The following is a 22,199-nucleotide window of genomic DNA, read 5'->3' as shown; positions in this document are numbered from 1 at the left end:
GGGGCGCTTGTGGGTGAGTAAATTAGAGCCGTACACATCCGTAGTCTATGATGCCTGCGACGGAAGCACGAGCGCTTCCACAGACACTGGAGTCCGGGTTCTGGCTTATGTGTGATTCATAGAGGTTTCGCTGTCTGTGTACCGTTAATGGTAGGCCGGAACCAGCCTTTCAGTGAAGCAAAATATTTAGCTTTTCATTTGCATTTTGCTGGCTTAATTCCTGTTGCAACTATTTTGGTGGGTATGTGTTTTTAGGCCAGTAAGCATTGTTTTGACCGGTATTGTAGCTTCCACAATTGTAACCCAGGCTTTACTTAGATATATGTTGTGTTTATTGATCATTTCATATGATAGCGTCACCGTTAGAGGAATGTTTTTGTAACTTCATAGACCCATTCATAGACCCACAGAGCCAATTGTACGAAAATGCGAAATTACCATTATTCACTAGGAAGGAAACCTGCAGTGCTGAAGCACTGTATTGCATAGGGCTGATTACTTTAAATATAACATATGTCAGAGCATATATGCACACTGCAGTAAATCACATCCGTTTAAATAGGATCTGCTTCCAGCAATTCTCATATAACCCAGTGATGTATGTGTTCACAAGCGAGTGTAATGTTAATTGATCAGAGAGGATGCACTTTGCGTTTTGTTTGCTGTAAAAGCTTAGCTTTATTACTAAGCATGTGATGTATTTTTTGATAGAGACATCTGTGCACTTTTGTATTTAAATACATGTACGGCACAGCTAATGGAAAACCGAACTAGGGACGCTCTTCATGTCTTATACTGCAAATCCTACTTAAACCATGTTTGGACATCTTAAACTAAGAGCAAATTTGGTGAAAAGATTAAAATGTGGCGTTCTCGGCATAGCAACCGATGAAATTGTCTATTGAGCAGTGCCGTTCTAATAGTTCCTATGGTCATAAGGCTGATTTTTAAATTGTGCATCAGAATTATATTTTGTTTGTGAACACAAAATAAAATGAAAATAACGGCTAGGGAATGATTAACCCCTTAAGGACAATGGGCGGTCCCTAAACCCATTGAAAACAATGCATTTTGAGCCCGTACATGTACAGGCTTTGTCATTAAGGGGTTAAACACCGAAAGGTTTTTCAGTTTCTGGATTTTATGAATCTGATGGTTTGTACGCCTTTGAAATTATATGTTTGGTATGTGTACATGGAACTTTACACTGTGTGACAGCTGTAGACAAGAACACTCTCACCCAAACAAATTGTTACATAATGAGGTTCAATATATATATATATTTTTTATTACGGTATTTTAGGATACTTGTACGGATGCATTTATTCCTTTTAAGACGACAGTTGTGTTTTAATCCTTTTTTTTTTTTCTTCTTTTCAGGAATGAATTGTTTGTAGTAAAGATCTCATAAAAATGGATGAGACAGGAACTGCTCAAAAAGCGATACCACAAATGAGCAAAGATTCCAATTTAAGAGATAGTGGTGGTAGCCCTGATAAAGCTGCAACCTCATCACGGAAGAGAAAACTCGATGGTTTAGAATCACCTTCCAAGAGAGTGGTAAGTATCCTGTTGATAAATTGGTCATTTTAGTTATTTGATCTGGTGTAGTTTCATACAATAACCAACTGAGTATCATGTGGCAAAAGCCCACACTCTCATATCCCTCCCCTGTAATGCTTAAGTACAGGGGACAGTTAAAAGATTCTGCCTACCATACATATTCGGATATTTTGTTTGCTTCACAGAAGAATAAGACCTTCCAGTTAACTGCAGTATTGTCGATAAACTTGTAGCTACACCTAGGTTAAGATATATTTAGTGTTATGTTCCTTTTAGAGTTAAAGGAAAAGGCCAAATACGCATTCTATTCGTGTTATTTTTTTTTTTTCGTAATACAGCACACAGAGGAAGGACACAGCTCAAAAGTTGCTGCACATTACAATGAACTTAAAGAGGTTGGAATACACGCACGGAGCAAGTCTCGCATTATACACCTCAGGAACTTCAATAATTGGATGAAAAGTGCTCTTATTGGTAGGTTGGTGAAGTTATTTGCCCCGCATGTACCGCCAAGACTCATGGTTTCTACAACAAAAATCATTATTATGTTGGGCTAATCAAGTAAAATTAACGAGGCAGCAGTTCTTTTTTAGGAAGGTAGGTATTCGAAATCTTGTTTAACTAAATACTGATGTTTAGACAGCAATGTTATCCTGTTAGTTTGCTTACTTACAAACTGCTTACAAACTTGCTTGTTCATGTTTTGCAAACCATATTGAAAAGCAGAACAATTGTGTACAAAAACAATCCCTTTTAGTGTCCCCCCCCCCCAGTTGTGTGGATCATCTTAAATCATGATTTTTGTAGCTGTGTAGTTTTAAACTTGTGTTTAAATCTGTATTTTAAATTACTGTCGGTTTAGTTGGAAAACTATGTTCAGTACATCATCTTCACAGTGTTTTCACCCATGCTTTTGGAGCAGCATCTGTTGCTGTTACCTTGTGTATGGATAAACTCTATATGTGGATCAGGCCAATTACATGTTGCATGCCAATAATTGCAGTGCAAATCACATTCAGTCAGGTGCCAACTACCTCTTAAAACCATTGCCCTTATTCACCCCTTCCTAACATAAGATGCAAGTAAGGCTCTTGTTCATGCCCACATTCTGTATTGATAACTGCAGTGTGTCTTAGCTCGCCTAACTTATTCCCTGTCTAGCCCCCCTTACATTCCATCATGAATGCTGCTGCTTAACGTCCATACCCATTGCTCTGCTAATAGGTGTCCCCTCAGTCTCTCCACTGGTTGCATGTATGCTTCAGAATTTACAATCCCGACTCTCGCTTTCAAAGCTCTTCATAGTGAAACCCCTGCTTACATCTCCTCGCTTGTCTCCAAATACACTGCTGCCTGGTGTCTCTGCTCATCTGATGATCTTTGTCTTCTGATATCTACCTCTCATGCTTTCATGAAAGACTTATCAAACTCTTCCCTTGCCTCAAGACCCACTTTTTCAGTGGCGCCTATCAACTGACAGGCTCTAGTTCAGTTTCCTAGCTGTCCTCTTTCTGATGGTCTGTACTTGTCTCCTTTACATCTTTAACATATACCCCAACTAGATTGTGAGCTTACTTGATCAGGGCACTCCTTACCTTTTTGTCCATGTCATACACTGCTTATGTCCGGTTTACCTATTGTTCAGTGCTTTAGAATATTATGGCGCTATGTAAATTAATAAGTAATTATAATAATCTATAATAATCTATGCACATTCTAAAATAACTTGTGTTATTTGTTAAATATATATGTATTGTTAAGCTGTTTGCTAAAGTTTTTTATCCATTAAGCCAATATATTTTTGTGCAGGTGAGTTCCTTGACAAAGTGAGGCAGACGAAGAGGGAGAATATCACGGTCCTGGACCTAGGCTGTGGAAAGGGTGGTGATTTACGGAAGTGGGAGAAGGGAAGAATCCATAAAATTGTTTGTACCGGTATGGACTTCAGACCAATCTTTTCTGTTTAACCCTATGTGACAATGTTTATCTGTTTTATAGATGATTATGATGCAGACATATAGGAGATTACAATACTTGAACTGTCAGCTAGGTAGCCATAGCTTATTTTAGATTATTTAAAAAGCTTCATATTTAACACTATCTCTCTTTGCTTAATTTGAACATGTTTATATTAAAGTCCCTGCAGATTGGTTTTAGGTTGATGTCAACAACTGATTTGTAGCTTAAATCAGGGGTAGACAAATTTGGTTTGGATCTAGGAGCCGGCCAAAAAAATGTAGGAGCCGTTTTTTTTTTGTTTTTTTTTTTTAACCCAGATGGTTTTATTTTAATTTATTTAAAGTTCAACCATTAACCGATATAAAGGGGGAACTTTAAAACAGTGATTTGTTTATAAACGGAATATTATACCTTAGCTGTGAAAATTGTATTATCCATCATGACACCTGAATTAACAGCAACATGTCAAATTAATATTCTTAACTCTTTGTAATGTTTAATATTGGATGTGTGATTACATTCATTATAAATTAATGACACATCTGATATTCTCCCCTGAGCCACACAGAATGTTTGGGGACAGTATTTAAAGGGTTAAATATATTGGCACATTCTAAAACTGGTTGACCCCTCTGGTGCCTGGTATTTAAATGGTGAATGAGCAGACATTGTCAAAAATGTGGATTTAAAAAAAAAATAAAAAAAAAAGTTTCTGTAATGACTGTGTGTGGATCCAGCTTGAAGGTTCCCATTTTACACACACTAACCTAGTGTCATCCCATACAATAAAATAATTAAAGCCCCTTTATAAAATATTATCAGTACTGAGTACTCTGACTGCAGCATGAATCCTTATATAAAAATCTCCAATCTAAGCCACGCACAATATATGCCAGCAAGCGACATCCCATCACATGGAAGTAAATCTTCCATGGTGCCGCAGTGCCAACAAAATGTGACGTCCCCCTATAGCCAAACCCTGAGAGACAGCAGCGGTCAGCTTACATGCCATGCCTGAGGAAGCGAGAGGGTTAGTGTATGTAACAATTTTCTCTGTCCCTCTTATATCTGCTGATATGTTCGACTTAATATTGTAAGTAAAGCTGTACAATTTTTAGCACAGCCGTGGAGCCCAAAATCTGGGGGTGGTGAGCCGCAGCCAGGCATACCTCTCAGGCTCCAGGTAATGACCTTGAGTCGACCTGATGCCCAGGACTTGATGAGCCCTGGTTTATATTCTGCAATGACTGTACCTTATGATAATGCCGACAACAAAAACATCAATTATTTATCATTAACTTTATTGGTGTATTTTAAGGTACAGGTGAAAAACTTTATTTGAAACACGACTGCGTCTCCTTTTAGTTTCTGAATCGGGATTTGATACTTTTAAAAAGAATATGGAGCTCTATGATTTCTTTTGTTAACAGATATAGCTGATGTTTCTGTGAAGCAGTGTGAACAGCGTTACTCTGAGCTGAGAGGCCAGTTCTCATCTGGGAAAATATTTGATGCTGAGTTTCTGACCGCAGATGCAACAAAGGTATTGGAGGGCTTTTTTTTATATGTTTTTATTTGTCTTAAACATAATACAATCAATCATGTGTGATGGTCTCATCTCACACATTTTTGGCAATTTATCAGAACAGTGTCATCCAAAATTACCCCACCCCCCAGTTTCCCCAAACCAATTAAACATGAGGAATGGATGCTTCCCACACATTTTGAGCGGTTTGTCATAGCAATAGCATTACATTTTTAAGCATTTTATGATACATGCCCCCCAGCCTGGAAAACGAGCTCAGTTACTTCAACTTTAGAGTGTTGGTTTTGTCTTCAAGAACAAAATAGTAATTTCAGAAATATTTTTTAAAAAATCGAAGCATAATTGTGGATGTAAATATGCATATAGGTCTCATAAATATGCTTCTCTTGCTTTCTTTGATCCTGTTATTCTTACAATACTATGATATGTTATTTTCAGGAGCTTTTGTCTGAAAAGTACAGCAATCCAGAGATCAAATTTGACATTTGCAGCTGTCAGTTTGTTTACCATTACTCATTCGAGACATACGAGCAGGCTGACCTGATGCTGAGAAATGCTTGTGAAAGACTTTGCCCTGGAGGCTATTTCATTGGCACAACTCCCGATGGCTTTGAGCTGGTGTAAGTGCCCTTGATCCTTTTTCTCTTATTGCTTCTTACATTTTGGGTAAGGGGGGGGGCAAGCTATTTCATTAGATTGCTTTCTTTAGTACCTCACCAAATCTTGTCTGCCATCTTTGGGAAGTAATGGATTACAATCTTCAAATGGATTATCATAATCTTTCCAGTGTGCTAAAGTGGATGTGAAACAAAACCTGAATATATTAAAACAAGTTTTATCTTAAAGACAATCAATCTTTTAATACAACCAAGTGAGAATGTATAATCAATTAGTGATTGTGTTTAATAACCTGTTTACTGTATGGCAAATTTATTAATGTCTTGCTTTTTAAAGTACAATTTTATAGCTTTGGTGCACATTGGTAGATGCAAAACCATTATTACCTTTTAGACACTGTAAAAAAAGGGAGCAGTGGACTTGTGACATCATTGTATTTTGCAAATACATTCTAGTTTCATGCGCTACCAAAAAAATGTATTTGACAAGGGTATGTTTGTGATCAATTTTATGCTCCTAAGTTAATATGATCACTCATACTGACCACGCTTTGCCACAAGGATGCAAACACACTAATCAGCTTCAGCTATATTGACGCAAAATCAAACATGCTGTCAGCTCTCAGCCTAACGCAAACATGGTGATCACCATTAAGTAATATGTATGTCACATGGTATTCTCAATCAAATGACACACAGTCACAGCATGTCAATCTTTCGTTCTCTCTGAGAGAGTCACCTTTTTCCGATGTATAATGTCACTTTATGAATGTAAACATATCACCTTCCTCAACATTATATGAAAATAGTGTGTATGTATGTGGGGAGTAATGCAGATTTATGCAGTGGATGTTTACAGTTTGACTAGACGCACAGTAAGTAGAGTCAGTCCATTTGAGCTTGCAGTCTTGTTTTTAATATTTATTTTGACAGCTTATTTGTTTAAGCTTGAAACATCACTTAAAAATACATTTTGCTAGAACAAACAGATTTACTGATTTATTTTTTCTGGTCTTTAAATATGTTACTTGCCATGTACCCATGACAACCAGAAATGCATGGATGCCATATGATAGCATTGATACTTTCCTCCACAGAAAGCGTCTGGAAGCCTCAGAGACAAGTTCTTTTGGCAATGAAGTATATTCAGTGACCTTTCAAGAGAAGGGGAAATACCCTCTGTTTGGTTGCAAATACGATTTCAGCTTAGAAGGAGTGGTTAATGTGCCTGAATTTCTGGTGTATTTTCCTGCCCTGGTTGAGTAAGTGTGTTCTTTTTACTTTTATAAATTATAAAACAATGTATACATTTTGTTTTTACAGCTTAAAAATGTATTCTGGTTCATATACATTAATCAATATACCGTATTTGCTCAATTATAACAAAGGCTTTTTTCAGAGCAAATGCTCTGAAAAATATCCCTCGTCTTATATATGAGGTCGTCTTATTATTAGAGCTCAAATAAAGGTCTGACTAAAAGACTAAGATCCAGATCCCACGCAGCGCTGCAGGGGACCTGGATCCTCCTCTCTGGCAGCCGGTGGACGACAACCTCCGCAACTGCCGGCACTTCCTCTGGGGCTTCTATGATGCAGCGCCGGCATCACATGACTTTCTGGTGCTCAGTCATAGAAGCCCCAGAGGAAGTGCTGGCAGTAGCGGAGGTTGTCTGCGTGCATCGCACAGTCTTAGTTTTTATTAAATATGGAAAAAGTAGTTTACCTTTTTCCTATAGGGTAGTCTTATATTCAGGCTTTTTTCTTTTTTTCCCTAAATTAATATTCAAATTTTGGGGGGTCGTCTTATAATTGAGCAAATACGGTAAGTTTAATGCCATCGAGTTTTTTCTTAAAATTTTACGTCCAAGTTATTTTCCCTGTTTTATATTTTCTTTTAATAGGCCTCTCTCTGTCACCTGTCATGAGAAGATGCACACATATGATACAGTTTGATAGGGATGTAAATGTGATATATTAAAGTTGCGTAGGAAGACAAGAGTGGCCACGAGAACAAATTTTGGGTTAACCAGTGTAGTCAAACAGTGTGTGTGTGTCTGGGTTAAAAGAGTTGAATTGGACATCTTTTGTAAGGTGTTTTGAGAATGTTAGTAGGACAGCTTGCTCATTTGCAAGCTATTTTTTCCAGTAATGTAATGGAAAGGGCTTCTGGGAATTTTTTGCATGAAGGGCTAGTAAATTGTCTAGTTCAGGAAACTGGATAAACCAATGCAGTGTTATTTACATTAAAAAGAGTAATAAAAGATTGTATTGTACATCGATATATGTATACGATATAAAGAGTAACCAATTTAAAGGTACAGTGAGTGAAACGCGCGCTGGGTGTTCTGCACAGGCACCGGAGGCATGCATACTCATTTCATTTAGCCTTAGCACAAGGATTCAGTACTAAACCTTGCATGTAGCTGTGTGTACCATAGGTATTCTATGCTGCTAGACACGCTTGTGTGACATCTGCTCTTATGGTGCATGTGGACTGCAGCGGTAGATTTCTACTTTCTAAATTTTTACAGATGGTATAAGGAGCACAGATAACATAGCACAATAAGTAATTGATATGCCAGTACTGGAACTTTGTAACAGATCTCAACTTCCATGACCTAAAGCCATTAACATATAATAGTGTAAATATTTGTGCTACTAATCATGTCCGATGTCTGTACACAAGACAGGTATTATTGCAAAAAATAGCAAAATGTGTATTTTTTTTGGCAAAAATGATCTCGCTTTATGTATGGCACTTCTGACATCAGCTCAGGCTAGTTTTCCCCAACTACGCTGGGCGAACAGGAACTAAGCGGCGCCGCTGCAAAATGTTATGCAAGTTTTATATAACTTCTGCTCAAATAAACAAAAATATGCTTGACACACAATGCTAGGCTCCCTACTAACAATACAAGTGTGTTAACGCAGATTTTCATTTAAAAAAGTAGGCACTCTAATCAAGCTGATGCCCATTCTTGTTGTTGCCACCAGGTGTCACAGTGATGCAAACTATGGTACATAGTACTACTGCAATTGAAATGGAAAAGAAGGTGTGGGGAGAAATAATACATCTATTTATTTTGCAGAATGGCCAAGAAATATAACATGAAGCTAATTTATAAGAAGACCTTTAAGGAATTTTTTGAAGAGAAGGTCAAGAATGGTGAACAGAAAATGTTGCTGAAAAAAATGAAGGCCTTAGAGGTAAGGATACCGGCTTTCTGGGCTACGGCACTATATTAATAGTGTGATACTTAAGGCATTTTTTCTTTTATAACATTGTGAGGGGATTAATCTACAACCTCAAACAACATCAGTTTTTTTTTGCCATTTTTACCATGATTCTCCTTTTACATGTTTGATTTACTCACACATTAGATTTTATTATTTTTTTCCAGGACAAATTAGGTTTTCTCTGAACTTGGTAGTATGTAAAACAAAAAAAACAACCTATACTTAAATAGAAAAAACCCCATTTATAATTGTTCCCCGATTGCAGTAATACTCTAATAGTTTTTTACTCTAGAGGGCTGCATCTGTCCCTTCCAATTTTCCATGGAAATTATGAGTGTACTTTGTAAATTTTGTTTAAAAAACAAAAAAACCTCATGTAAGCTAAAATACGGCCTTTAGTGCAAAAAGGCATGGGTACAGTAATATTTATTACGTTTTTTTTTAATTCACATAAGTCCACACAATGTTTTCTATTAAAATTAGTAGAGTAACTAATTTTAATAGAAAACATTGTTTGGACTTATGTGAATTAAAAAATAAAATAAAACATAATAAATACACAGTAAAAAGGCAGTTTAAAAATGAATTGCTAACAAATCGGTTTATCTGCAAAGTAACCGATTTTGCAGTTAGTGGTTAACTTTGTTGCATTGAGATAATGTTTCTTTTGGTAAACCAACTCTCATATATTGTTTGTCTGGTCTTACTTTTCTATAGCCATACCCTGCAGCTCCACATTCAAAATTATCTTGGGATAACACGGATGACTATGAGCATGCACAGAGATATTTAGAAAGTGGCCAGGCCAGATTACCGTTGGTAAGTGAGTTCAGTTTTTGTTGCCATTTTGTTTATATTTAGGTATTGTATTCATTCAAATGTACCTGTTGGAAACCGGCACAATGAAAGAAGTTCACCGTATGTAAAAACTATGGAATTTGTCTGTTTTACGTTTTATTGCTGCATGTAGACCTGCCAGTTATATCAGCTGCACAGTTGAGATTAAACTCCTAGATACAGTAATAGAGGTTTAAATGAAAACCCTGAAAGTCCAGCGGCACGCAATCATAATGTCAGACTAGCCAAAATCCTGGTATTTTGAGAACAGGTGAGAATTCCTGACAGTGTATGAAATGTAATGGAAAGATAAGATGGTGGACCCCCAAATTATTTTTATTCTATATAGTTTATTACATGTGCCTTTTTATGTAATCTGATGTTGATGTTAAAGGAATAATCCAGCCATCATATGCACTTTAATGTATTCATATATAAGGGCTGTACCTCTGTGCAGGACTCCGTGCAGCCATCGCCTAAACACTGCCACTGCTCCCTTTTCTCAACAATGTTACGTGCAAAAAGGAAAGAACGCTGAGGCGTGCTGGATTCAGTGTAAACATCGCAATTGCGATGCATAGAAGAACTTTTTGCATGTGTGCCTCGTCGTTCTTTTGTTTTCGCATATGTTTTTTTTTGAGGTTGAATAATGCACAATAAAGTACGCAGAAAGAAGTGTAATTCTTCATTAATATGCTTTTAGCGGACACTGGAGTGTCTCTTTAATTACTCTTTACTCATTACAAGATACAAGCCTTTTTGTTCTGAAATTATAAGAACTTTGATAGAACAAAAAAATCCCTTTTATAATTATGATGATTTTTGAATTCCTAATTGAAACCATAATTTGGAGGGATAATTGACCAGTGATGCATTTAAAACTTGTCCTAGAAATATATTTTTTTTTTTTTTTTTTACTTAAGTTAACGATATCTAGTGCTTGTACTTGATTGCACATTTACAATGTTTTAACTGGCTCCATTTGGGAAGTCTCATCAAAAGGTTTTGTTTATTAATTATTGACCTGTTTATTGTTTGGTGTTGTAAGACTGCAAAATATATTTGCCAGCCCCATAAACTCATATGCAGCTAATGTGACACTTTTCTATCTTTCTTTCTTTTCAAAGGGAACGTTAAGCAAATCTGAATGGGATGCCACAAGTAAGTATCATACTAGATGTAAAAATATGTTATATGGCCATTAAATTTCAGATGCAACATTTTTATCGATTATAAAATGAGGGTGTTTTTCAGAGCAAATGCTCTTCAAAAATATCCCTCGTTTTATAATCCGGTTCATTCAGTGTGACTCACAGCAGTTACTACTTACAGTCCCTCTCAGCAGTCACTCTGATTGGCAGTTATGATTAATGGGGTATTTAGGGGCAGTTATGGTTAATGGGGTATTTAGGGGGCAGTTATGGTTAATGGGGTGTTTAGGGTTAATTTAGGGGCAGTTACGGTTAATGGGGTGTTTAGGGTTAATTTAGGGGCAGTTACAGTTAATGGGGTGTTTAGGGTTAATCTAGGGGCAGTTACAGTTAATGGGTTGTTAAGGGTTAATTTAGGGGCAGTTACAGTTAATGGGGTGTTTAGGGTTAATTTAGGGGCAGTTATGGTTGATGGGTTGTTTAGGGTTAATTTAGGGGCAGTTATGGTTGATGGGTTGTTTAGGGTTAATGTAGGGGCACTTATGGTTGATGAGGTCGTTAGGGTTAATTTAGGGGCACTTATGGTTGATGGGGTCGTTAGGGTTCATTTCATGCTGAGGACTGAGGGTTAATTTAATTTAATAAAGTTAACTTAATTTGTAGTTAGAGGTAAAGGGGGGCACCCTGAAGGGAATCTAAATCCTGGGGGCAGTGAAGATTAATCCTGTATTCAGTGTGCTGTGAACGAGCCTGTGAATCTATGAGGGCACTATGGCATATCTGGGGGGGTATACAGCTTATCTGGGGAGGACGGAGTGACATATCTGGGGGTATAAGGCATACTGGGATATACGGCATATCAGGGGGCACAGTGGCATATCGGGGTATAAGGCATATAGGGTATATAAGGCATATGTGGGGAGGGCAGAGTGGCATATCTGGAGTTATGTGACATCTGGGAGGTATTGTGGCAAGCCTGGGCTCAGATGTGCATAATGCAGGTTGGGAAATAAAAACAAGAAATGCATTGTTTTTAACATCCAGTTATTTTAAATAAATGAAAAATTTACATGTATTTTTTTATCCGATTAAAATAATCGTTAGTTGCAGCCCTAATTCCATACGATAATGTGACCTCGTACACGCAGTATATCCAACACACAGACAAACACGCACAGATACTGTTTGAGAGGCAACCATGAAAAGATGTCATTTTATTTATCCGTTATTTAAAGGGGAAGTCTCATGGGGAGGAAAAAAAACATTTCAACAGGCGTTGGGTACGCTGCTGGCACTGACAAAAAACCCGGTCTGATTTCAGTCCATTATCTGCAGACCTGGATATTGTCAGATGTGATATTTTGGGTGACGCTTCCAGCTCAAACTGTACCGAGTTGAAATGTTAGAAAAAAACCTCCCCAATAGTTCAGACTTTCCACGTTTAAGGTTCTGGTGCGAGCTCATAGTCACTCGACTCCGATGATTCTGAAACGGAGTAACACGGTGATGAACTCTCTAATGGATCCGACGGAGTAGGAAATATGTAGGGCTGCAACTAACGATTATTTTAATAATCGATTAGTTGGCCGATTATTTTTTCGATTAATCGGATAAAAAAAATGAATGTAAATTTTTAATTTATTTAAAATAATTTACTAAACAAATGATGTTAAATACAAACAGCAGAATAAAAAAACTTTGATAATACATTTCTTGTCTTTATTTCCCAACCAGCCCCCCAATATATGCACATTTGAGCCCAGGCTTGCTACGCTGCCTCCCAGACATGCCATGCTGCCCCCCCACATATGCCACGCTGCCTACCACAGCACTCCACGCTGCCTCCCACATATGCCACTCCACGCTGCCTCCCACATATGCCACTCCACGCTGCCTCCCACATATGCCACTCCACGCTGCCTCCCACATATGCCACTCCACGCTGCCTCCCACATATGCCACTCCACGCTGCCTCCCACATATGCCACTCCACGCTGCCTCCCACATATGCCACTCCACGCTGCCTCCCACATCTGCCACACCACGCTGCCTCCCACATCTGCCACTCCACGCTGCCTCCCACATATGCCACTCCACGCTGCCTCCCACATCTGCCACTCCACTCTACCCCCCACATGCCACTGTGCCTGATACGCCTTATACCCCCTGAAACACCACTCCATCCTCCCCAGACATGCCACCCTGCCCTCCCCACATATGCCACGCCATGCTGCCTCCCACATCTGCCACTCCACAATGCCTGCCACTCCACGCTGCCTCCCACATCTGCCACTCCACGCTGCCTCCCACATCTGCCACTGTGCCTGATCCGCCTTATATCCCCTGATACCCCACTCCATCCTCCCCAGACATGCCACCCTGCCTCCCAGACATGCCACCCTGCCTCCCAGACATGCTACTTCTCTACCCCCAGATATGCCTTATACACCCTGATACACCACTCCGTCCTCCCCAGACATGCCACACTGCCCTTCCCACATATGCCTTATATACTGTATATGCCTTATACCCCCAGATATGTCACTTCACTGCCCCCAGGATTTAGATTCCCCTAAATTAACCCTAAACTCCCCATTAACCATAACTGCCCCTAAATTAACCCTAAAGAACCCATCAACCACAGCATCCCCTAAATTAACCCTAAACACACCATTAACCACAACTGCCTCAAATTAACCCCAAACACCCCATTAACCACAGCTGCTCCTAAATTAACCCTAAACACCCTATTAACATAACTGCCCCTAAATTAACCCTAAACACCCAATTAACCATAACTGCCCCTAAATTAACCCTAAACACCCCACTAACCATAACTGCCCCTAAATTAACCCCCACCTCCCCTAACTTTCAGTAGCCCAAATATATATATATATATATACACACACATATATATATATACACACACATACACATTATATATATATATATATATATATATATATATATACACACACATACACATTATATATATATATATATATATATATATATACATACATACTTACAGTTAGATGAGTGTCACAGCCATGTGGTTCTGGCCTGGAGAAGGAAGGGGCGGGGCCAGTTGTCACAGTGATTACAGGGAGGGGGAGTAAGTAGGAGCTGCTGCTGTGAGACGGTGAGTCAGACTAAACAAATTATATAATGAGGGGGATTTTTCAGAGCGTTTGCTCTGAAAAAACCCTCATTTTATAATCGATAATAATCGATTCAACTAATCGATAATGAAATTCGTTGCCAACGAATTTCATTATCGATTTTATCAATTAGTTGTTGCAGCCCTAGAAATATGTCCTCGTTTCTTGGAGGTGGCTCCAAAGGGAGACGTTTGTCGATGTATTGTACGGTCGGCCAGCACAGCCGTGGAACGTTGCATTCGTTTTCCCCATCGCGTCCGCTGGATTCATGGTCGCCCCTTTGAAAAAGGCCGCTGTGGGAGGAAGAAGAGTCCTCTCTCATTGACCTATCGTGTCCTCCTGCAGAGTGTGGAGGTGGGGGTGGCGGGAACACGAAGACTTCGTCACCCGCTGTTACACGAACTGGCTGATCTCTGGCGACTTCTGGGTCCTCCTCCGGATGGTTTGCGCTCACACAGGCAGCAATGCAGGAACACAAGCCGAATACTGCGAATATGGCTATCTCCAGCATGCGAGCTACACAGACTTTAGCTGTTTTTTCTGTGATGGATGCTGGCCTGCAGTCTGGTAGCACAAGTCCTGGGATACTAAGTAGTACCCCGCAAGCCAATAACAGGATCCCACGTATTAGGAACTGCGCAAACCGCCGGCTTTTCCCGCAGAGGAAACGTCTATCTGGATCCGACGGGTCTCCTTCTAATTCCCTCCTTCTCCTCTCTCGTATGGCAGTAAACTCTGCCATCACTGAACATGCCAGCCCTATCCCAGCAAGTACTGGGCCTATCACCTTGTAGGTGTTACAGCTGTCAGACTGGCATGACGCGAACCCATAGATAGAAAGTACAGATCTGCCGCATAAGAGCGCCCAGCCAAATACAAAAAGCGCAAATGTTATTTTGCTGCTTGTGCGAGGGCTAGGAGTGCCGAAGCAAGTGCGCTCCATGATGGCTGAAATGTGTACCTTTCAGGTGTCACTCAAAGAAGGTCAGGTGCAGAGATTCACAGCTATGTGCCGGGTATAGCGTGCACACAAATGAAAGCCTTTTAATCTCTGCCGGTTTTGTCTTTTCAAATTCAATTGAAAGCGCAATTTCACTCCCTGTAGTGGACAGGTAAATACTATGCTCAGTACTGCTACTGTTCATAATCTGAAACAACCAGTGGTTGCTTTACCACAGTGCAAGGGCCATAGGGGTGTTCTGCCCTGGTTCCAAATATCCTCAGGGTATACACAGCTGCCTCTTTAACAAATTTGTGGTTTATTCCACATGACTCCATCCCCCCCTTACATGAAGTGGTTTGTTCCAAAGAGACTTTCTGCACTGTTAAGAAGTAAGGGTTTCTTTTGACATTGCGCATGCTTCACAGAAATACTTATAGCTTGTTAAAAGGTACCAATGTTGATGATACTTGGACAGGAGAAGAAACCCTGTTTACACTTAATAAAAGACAATTAACCCCTTAAGGACCAACAACCCCCTCCAACACGCTCTAACTAATTCAGTCACAAATCTTTTCACAGAAAGTGAGCTAATTGTGCACCCGCAGTACGTCTACAAGCGCCGCGGTGAGATGTCATCTTTTTGGTTTCCAAGACTTGTTTACACAGTAATGCCTATTTGGCAAGGGGTGGTTGTAAGGGTTCATATATAAACACGGCACATTTTAACAAAGGCGCAACATTGTTGCGTTAAACTGCCTCGAGAAGTATGGAAGATATGGCTAATCTATCCTACTACAAGCCTACTTAAAACTTTCCACATTTGTGGTCCTGGTGCGAGCTCATAGTCGCTTGAGTAATATGAAGATGATCAGGCTGGGTAGGATATATCTCGTATCTTGGAGGGGGTTCTAAGCCATAGACAACACATTGATTTCACATGTAAGAGATTTATGTTATAGATTCCTTACGATAATGTGACCTCGTACACGCAGTAGGGGGTGCAGAGTGGCATATAGGGGTAAAAGGCATATTTGGGGGGGCAGAGTGGCATATCTGGGGGTTATAAGGCATATCGGGGGCACAGTGGCATGCAGGGGCTATAAGGCATATTTGGGGATTTTTTTAAGTGTTTTGAACTATAGTGGTTAACAGCTTTTCATGTTATCAGCATTGATGGTGAGAATGAGAAATATATATATTTATAGATGGAAAATAAAAGGATGCCTTTACTCATTGACTGCACACCAATACTTTGAATATATATAATTATTTTCATAATCGATTAGTTGGCCAATTATTTTTTCGATTAATCGGATAAAAAAAAAATATGCTACAAAAACCCAAACACACTATTTCTCAAACTAGGTTTTAATACCTAAAAAATTTTTATTGGTAAATATTAATTCACATGTAGACTATTTTTGATTATTTTCTGTTATTTGCCAACCTGCCCCCAGTTATGCACATTTGACCCCAGGCGTGCCACTCTGCCCCCAGATATGCTTTATGGTTCTCTTGTATCATAAGGATTGGAGACACCACCAAAGAAAGATGTTTTTGCAGTTCTCGAGCGGTACTGGTTTATCGCTTAAGCAGGGGGGGGAGATACTTTTTCTTTGGCCTGCTTCTAGATACAAACCAGATTTGTCGACCCCTGGCTTAAATCACAACAGGTCATCCGTGGGAACTAGTATTAGAAAAACATAGTGCAAACTATTAGTGACTAGCATAGTCTCCCTACACCAAATGCAGTTATCATCAAGATCCCTGTAGTTGGAACTGCACGTTATTTAGAGGAAATTATCAGTTCCGATATGGATGCATTGACATACATGATTGCCACAAATGTTTTCATTTTTGGTAACACACATATAATATTTAATATAGTACACTTAAAGCACTATGGGTATTCCTAAAACAATCCTCTCTCATTTGCATTGGTTGTTACAATCTTCATAGATCTAGAGCTTCTGAGTGGTGTGTATTTCTGCACATTAACATGGTAGGTAACAGTATTCAGGTCTTTGACGCAAATGTATCTGTTTTCAAAAAATATTTACTTTTTGGAAGTCCTATGCAATCTTTCACGGTGTTTCCATAAAAAAGGTTTGAAAATGTTGTAGGAATGTGACTCATCCGTGCAGTGAAGTGTAAAACCATGACCTGTTCTGATATACAACCAACCAGTCAATATTTTAACATCTCTCCTTTCATTTATCAGGTATTTATTTAGTGTTTGCATTTGAAAAACTGCAGTGAATCCACATGTTCATCGGTGGACAGACCGGGCCCTTCAGATCTTCTTGAATGCTTGCTCTACACTGTTTTTTGCGTTACTACATTTTTTTGGTTGAAAATTATAGGAAGTGTGACGAACGCCACCAGTCGAGTGCCAGTTCCTAACACCTGTCTGTGACGGGTTACTTTTGAGTGTTTGTAAATAAGACCGGACATTAGGTATTTTTATATACGTATATTTTTAAGCAAGTCTGAAATCTTTATAGTGATTTCTAATGGCGGGAGAAACATTTTGCTTGATATGTGCAAAAATGGCTGTGTTTGTATTGGTGTTTTTTTTTTTTTTTGTCTTCCATGTTAAGAGTTAGCGTATTTACGTTGGACTGTCTATGATTAGTATGAAACCTAATGGTAATCTGTGTAGTTAAGTATTGTGTTTTTGTACTGTGAAATACTACATGGTTATCTATTATTCTTTCAAATACTTGTTAAAGCCACACATGATACAGTATCTAATTTATTTTGTTTCCTGATCTTTTGGTATAGATATTGTACAAGGTGAATTTTTATTTTTACTTTATTTTGAGAGCACGATATTTTCCTGTTTGAGTGAACAATGCACAGATGTTATACAGGTCGCATACACCCCCGGCAGTCCAGGTGTTAAAATGACTCCGATTTAAATCAAGTTGTCATGGATACTAAATAGGAAATGGCTATATTTAGCCTGGCAATCAACAGCCCTAAAGAAAGCGGGAAAAAAACTCCCTGCTGTAGTTATCTCTTATTATATCCTTTTGTCATAATTTTTTCATCGTCTACATCAGTCAGGGATTCTTATCTACCTACAATTCCAATACATATTATAGCTGTGAATGAACAACTAATATTTTATTTCTTCTCCCCCAGTTCAAAATTGGCAAGTGCTGACGATACACTTCCTGGTTGTTTCTTTAAAAATGTTTTAGGATCGGCATACCGTTTGATATCACCCTGTTGGTTATGTATGAGTTAAAACAGCGCAAATAACCCCTTGTGTTTCAATCATAACTATTTCAGGGAAGCAGCAAATAGTTCTACGTTATTTCTTTTTTGTAAAAGCCACACATTTCGAAATCTATTGTGAACAAGTCTTAAGTTGCGTGATGGGCTGCAAAGTGTTATTGAAGAATGCAATTAAGCCTGACCGTGTTAGTGCTTTATTTGATGCTTTGTTTTACTTTAAATGGTATTAATGGAGCAGTAAGGTAATTACTTTGCTTTTCTCATTGACATGTCAGCACAGCAGCATTTTGCATGCCCTGCGATGTCTTCAAACCATTTTCTAGATTGTGTAACACTATGTTTTGAAAGCAGTAATAAATATTTTTACAGTCTCACATCATCGGTTTTGAGAAGCAGTTTACGCTTAGTGATTTGCAAAAGAAGCACCTAAGACAATGTTCTTTTATTCAAGAATTGGCCGACAAACCAAAACTCAGTGTTTTTTAACATATAGTCAAAAGGCCCTTGGGGATTGTAAATAGGGCAGGATGTTTGGATATCCCAGCTTGAGTGCAGGCAATTTAGTTGTAATGATAAGATGTATCAAAATTAGGAGCCCTTGAATCATAGTGGTCATCATTAAATGTTTTTTTGACGTTAAAGTAAAATAGTGCCTTGCACAGTGTTTGTGTGATCCGATCTAAGGGTCTGTGTTTTTGGGTGCGTTGGCAAGTTTCTCCAGAGTAATGTGCTGAGCTGGCCCTGTGTAATGCATAATTCAATAGTTGAGGTGACTGAAATATCACTTTTTTTTTTTTTTAACTATTCAGTATACAGGGCCAGCCAAGCTCTTTCTGCAGCAGAAACTGACTGGAATTTACTCTCTTTCTGGTATAGTGAAGCCTGGAGGCAGGGCAGGGCAGGGCAGGAGAGCAATTGCCAACGCAATTTCTTCAAATTCTTCAAAAGGGGCAAATCCAACTTGGACCTGCGCACTCAGGGAGACTGGAACGTGGCGAGGTCACGTAATACAATGTTATGTGTCCCCGCGGTGAAAGCGAAGCTGCTCGGACAGTGTGTGCAAGCATCTAGAAAGTAGCTGTGGGCAAAGTAAAGGAGTGAGGGAGGAAGTAAGAATGAAGAGGTTAAGGGAGTTAGAGAGGGCGGTGTGTGTGTGTTTGCGTGTGTGAAATTGTGTGTGTGAATGTCTTTTAGTGAGGGGTGGGGGGGAAAGGGGGTCCTCGTCCCTGCACCTTTAGCTGTAACGCAATTATCCTGGAAACTCTTTTACATTCTCCCTTTAGAAAATAAACACCATGGATGGGTCACAGCTGGGTTCTGTCTTTCAGTTTTAAGATCTGTTACTGTTGAGGATAGCACTGGGAAGGTGCATGTGTGAAAGACCAGTAAAAGTAATTGAATGGAAAACACCTCCATGGTTTATATTTTCATATAAACTGTTATCATAAAATATATCTTAGAGGCAAAGCTTATTCTTAATTGTATTTGTGATTACTGCTCAAGTCATACTTGTACCCTCAACCTGCATTTAATAACATTGTAACTGTGCAAATGGCTGCAAATGTTGAATATTTTGAAATATGAAGTCCTTTAAATAAAATATAAATGTTCATCATCTTTCGGGGACATTTATCAATTGAAATAGTCTGTTCAGCTCCTGACTGTGCAACCTTTCTAATATGAAATCTGCATCCTTAATCAGCATATACAGAGGATTATGTCGTACATTTATCAAGGCAGAGTAGCAAGCATTTACCTAGCTGATATTGGAAGATGGATATGCGATTAATATATATATATATATATATATATATTTAAAAATTGGATATCCTAGGTGTGGTCGGTGGGGTGAGGAAAGGTTGACGTGGCCTTTGAGTACACTGCTTCTATTGCCTCCATCGAATATTGAGGAGCAAAGATTGCGGATCACTGCTAGAACCGCACTTGAAATGGCAGCCTCATCCTTCCCTTCGAGGTGGATCTTCGGGGTAGGTACGTTTTTTATTTTTTTTTATTTTAAAAACATTATTTGACTTAAACCCCTCTATCTTACATGATGTTGGATGGGGGAGGGGCACAGGATGGTGTCTGTGTCTTCCAAAGGAAATTTGATTTGTTTTTAGCCCCTAATGGGCAAGAGGTTGGGGGAAACCATGCTCTCAAGGGCCATTTTTTAAATGTTAATGACCCACCCAAAGTATAACCCCCCCCCGGGGTGTAAAGGGGCAAATACTCTATAGGTTAATTACTCCTCGCCCCACAGTTTGTGCAGTGAGGGGAGAAATCATTGTCCCCTCAGAAATAGGAGGGTTCAAGGGAGCACCATTTCTCCCTATATTACAAGGGTGTCCCAAGTTTTTTCGCAGTGGGCCACTTCATCAGAAATGTATGCGTGCATGGGCTGCACTCATTTTTCACTGAGCGAAAATATGGCCTTTTAGCTTTATAGTGCATATTAATACAGGGTTAATTTGGAGATAATGAAAAAAAGCAGGGGAAAAGTTTTTTGATTGACTTTTATATGTCATTTGATCAATACTGAATGACTTAAACAGTAAAACAAAGTCAGTCCACAAACCATTTTAAAACAAGTTTAGCCAAATGAAACTGCACAAGCCTGGAGCACACTGCGGTTACAAGCTGGATTTCAGCTGGTTGATGCACACTGGAGGCAGGGTGGAGTGAGAGCACACACCATGACAGGCTCTGCCGCACTGAAGCATAAATTATTTTCTACACTGCTTTGTCATTAACTGCCCCTTTTGTATTTTTGCCCCTTGTGTATTGATAACCCCCAGCCTTGGCCCCGTTTAGTATTGATTAATGCCCCCCAACCTTGTGTATTGCCCCCCTTTGTGCATTTATGCTCCCACACCCTTGTATATTGATTTATGTGATGCCCCAGCCAATCCCCTCCCTTGTGTATTGATGCCCCCACCCTTTTTGTATTGGCTAATATGATGCCCAACCAACCCACTGCCATGTGTATTACCCCCAGCCACCCCCTATTGATTTTGTAATGCCACAACCCAGCGGCAATCCCCTCCCCATTGAATATGGGTCCACTTTCCTGAAATCCCTAACTATTTTTTTGGTAATACTAACATTTTTGTGTTTTTTTTACTTCCTGTCAGGAGGAACTCTTCTGTGAGACCGCCCCCTTGAACGTCTTTAGTGGCTTTAGTGAATGTGCAACTGGAATTTTGTCGTATTGTAGAAAACTTGCGAATAGACCTTCTTGGTTTGTAGTGAATTAATCTTTTCTGGGTTGTTTTGTAAATCAGAAATTCAACCATCGTGCACAATTAAATCAATTAAATGCCAAAGTCTTTTCTACTGTGACAGATCTGAATCGTCATATTACATCAAGCTTGACATGGTAGACTGAACGAGATACTGCATGTTCAGTACACAATTACACGGCATGTACTAAGAATTAATTGAGTCACATGTGTGTGTGTGTGTGTATAGGATAATTTCAAGCCAGAACCAGGAATGAAAAATGGGAAGTTATGAGAAGAAGCCAATTCCCCCGCGGCATTAAAAAAACAACATATTAAAATAGAAACAATTTTATACTGTGTAATTTGTGTGAAGCACAGGTATAGTGTTCGCCTTATAGAGCAACAATAATGCTTCAGGGTTCGCTGCTTCAGAGCTCCCAATGAGAATAGGCTGTGTGCATCCTAAAATCCCTTCCTTCCTGTGATTAAAATGTTTGCCAAGATCTTAAGGCTTACTGTAAGATTTTCCAGGTCACTGTCTACGGTTGTCTCCTCCTCAAAATCTATGACTTACAATTCAGAATGTGGAACCTATTATCAGCTGATAGGTTTCTAATTTAAATGATTTTAAGGCTGGCTTACTTTAAAAAAATGACCAAAGCTGGACTAAAGTTCAGCCATCGGTAAACAATTGATACTGCTTTAGTGAATAAGCAGC

At 39.2% G+C, this 22,199-nt stretch overlaps 1 protein-coding gene across 1 annotated transcript; it reads left to right on the top strand.

Annotated features, from left to right (window-relative positions):
* The first annotated feature begins 55 nt into the window (after positions 1-55).
* Positions 56-18,631, top strand: RNMT (RNA guanine-7 methyltransferase). Its single transcript, XM_053468007.1, has 11 exons — positions 56-150; positions 1,381-1,560; positions 1,902-2,037; positions 3,373-3,498; positions 4,953-5,065; positions 5,507-5,688; positions 6,783-6,947; positions 8,775-8,892; positions 9,640-9,741; positions 10,887-10,920; positions 17,236-18,631. Exons 2-11 carry the CDS (start codon positions 1,414-1,416, stop codon positions 17,271-17,273), a joined length of 1,161 nt encoding a protein of 386 aa, XP_053323982.1. The 5' UTR covers positions 56-150; positions 1,381-1,413; the 3' UTR covers positions 17,274-18,631.
* Positions 18,632-22,199: the final 3,568 nt, after the last annotated feature.

Source organism: Spea bombifrons, chromosome 5, assembly GCF_027358695.1.
Source record: "Spea bombifrons isolate aSpeBom1 chromosome 5, aSpeBom1.2.pri, whole genome shotgun sequence".
Taxonomy (NCBI): Eukaryota; Metazoa; Chordata; class Amphibia; order Anura; family Pelobatidae; genus Spea; species Spea bombifrons.
Note: the sequence above shows the minus strand (reverse complement) of the source record. Positions and strands in the feature narration are given on the sequence as shown.

What these genes read in the sequence shown, in the direction of transcription:
- RNMT (XM_053468007.1), top strand. Translation starts at nt 1,414, where the DNA reads ATGGATGAGACAGGAACTGCTCAAAAAGCGATACCACAAATGAGCAAA. An exon ending in GATGAAAAGTGCTCTTATTG is followed by an intron (nt 2,038 to 3,372) that starts GTAGGTTGGTGA and finishes ATTTTTGTGCAG; the next exon opens with GTGAGTTCCTTGACAAAGTG. An exon ending in AAAAAATGAAGGCCTTAGAG is followed by an intron (nt 8,893 to 9,639) that starts GTAAGGATACCG and finishes ACTTTTCTATAG; the next exon opens with CCATACCCTGCAGCTCCACA.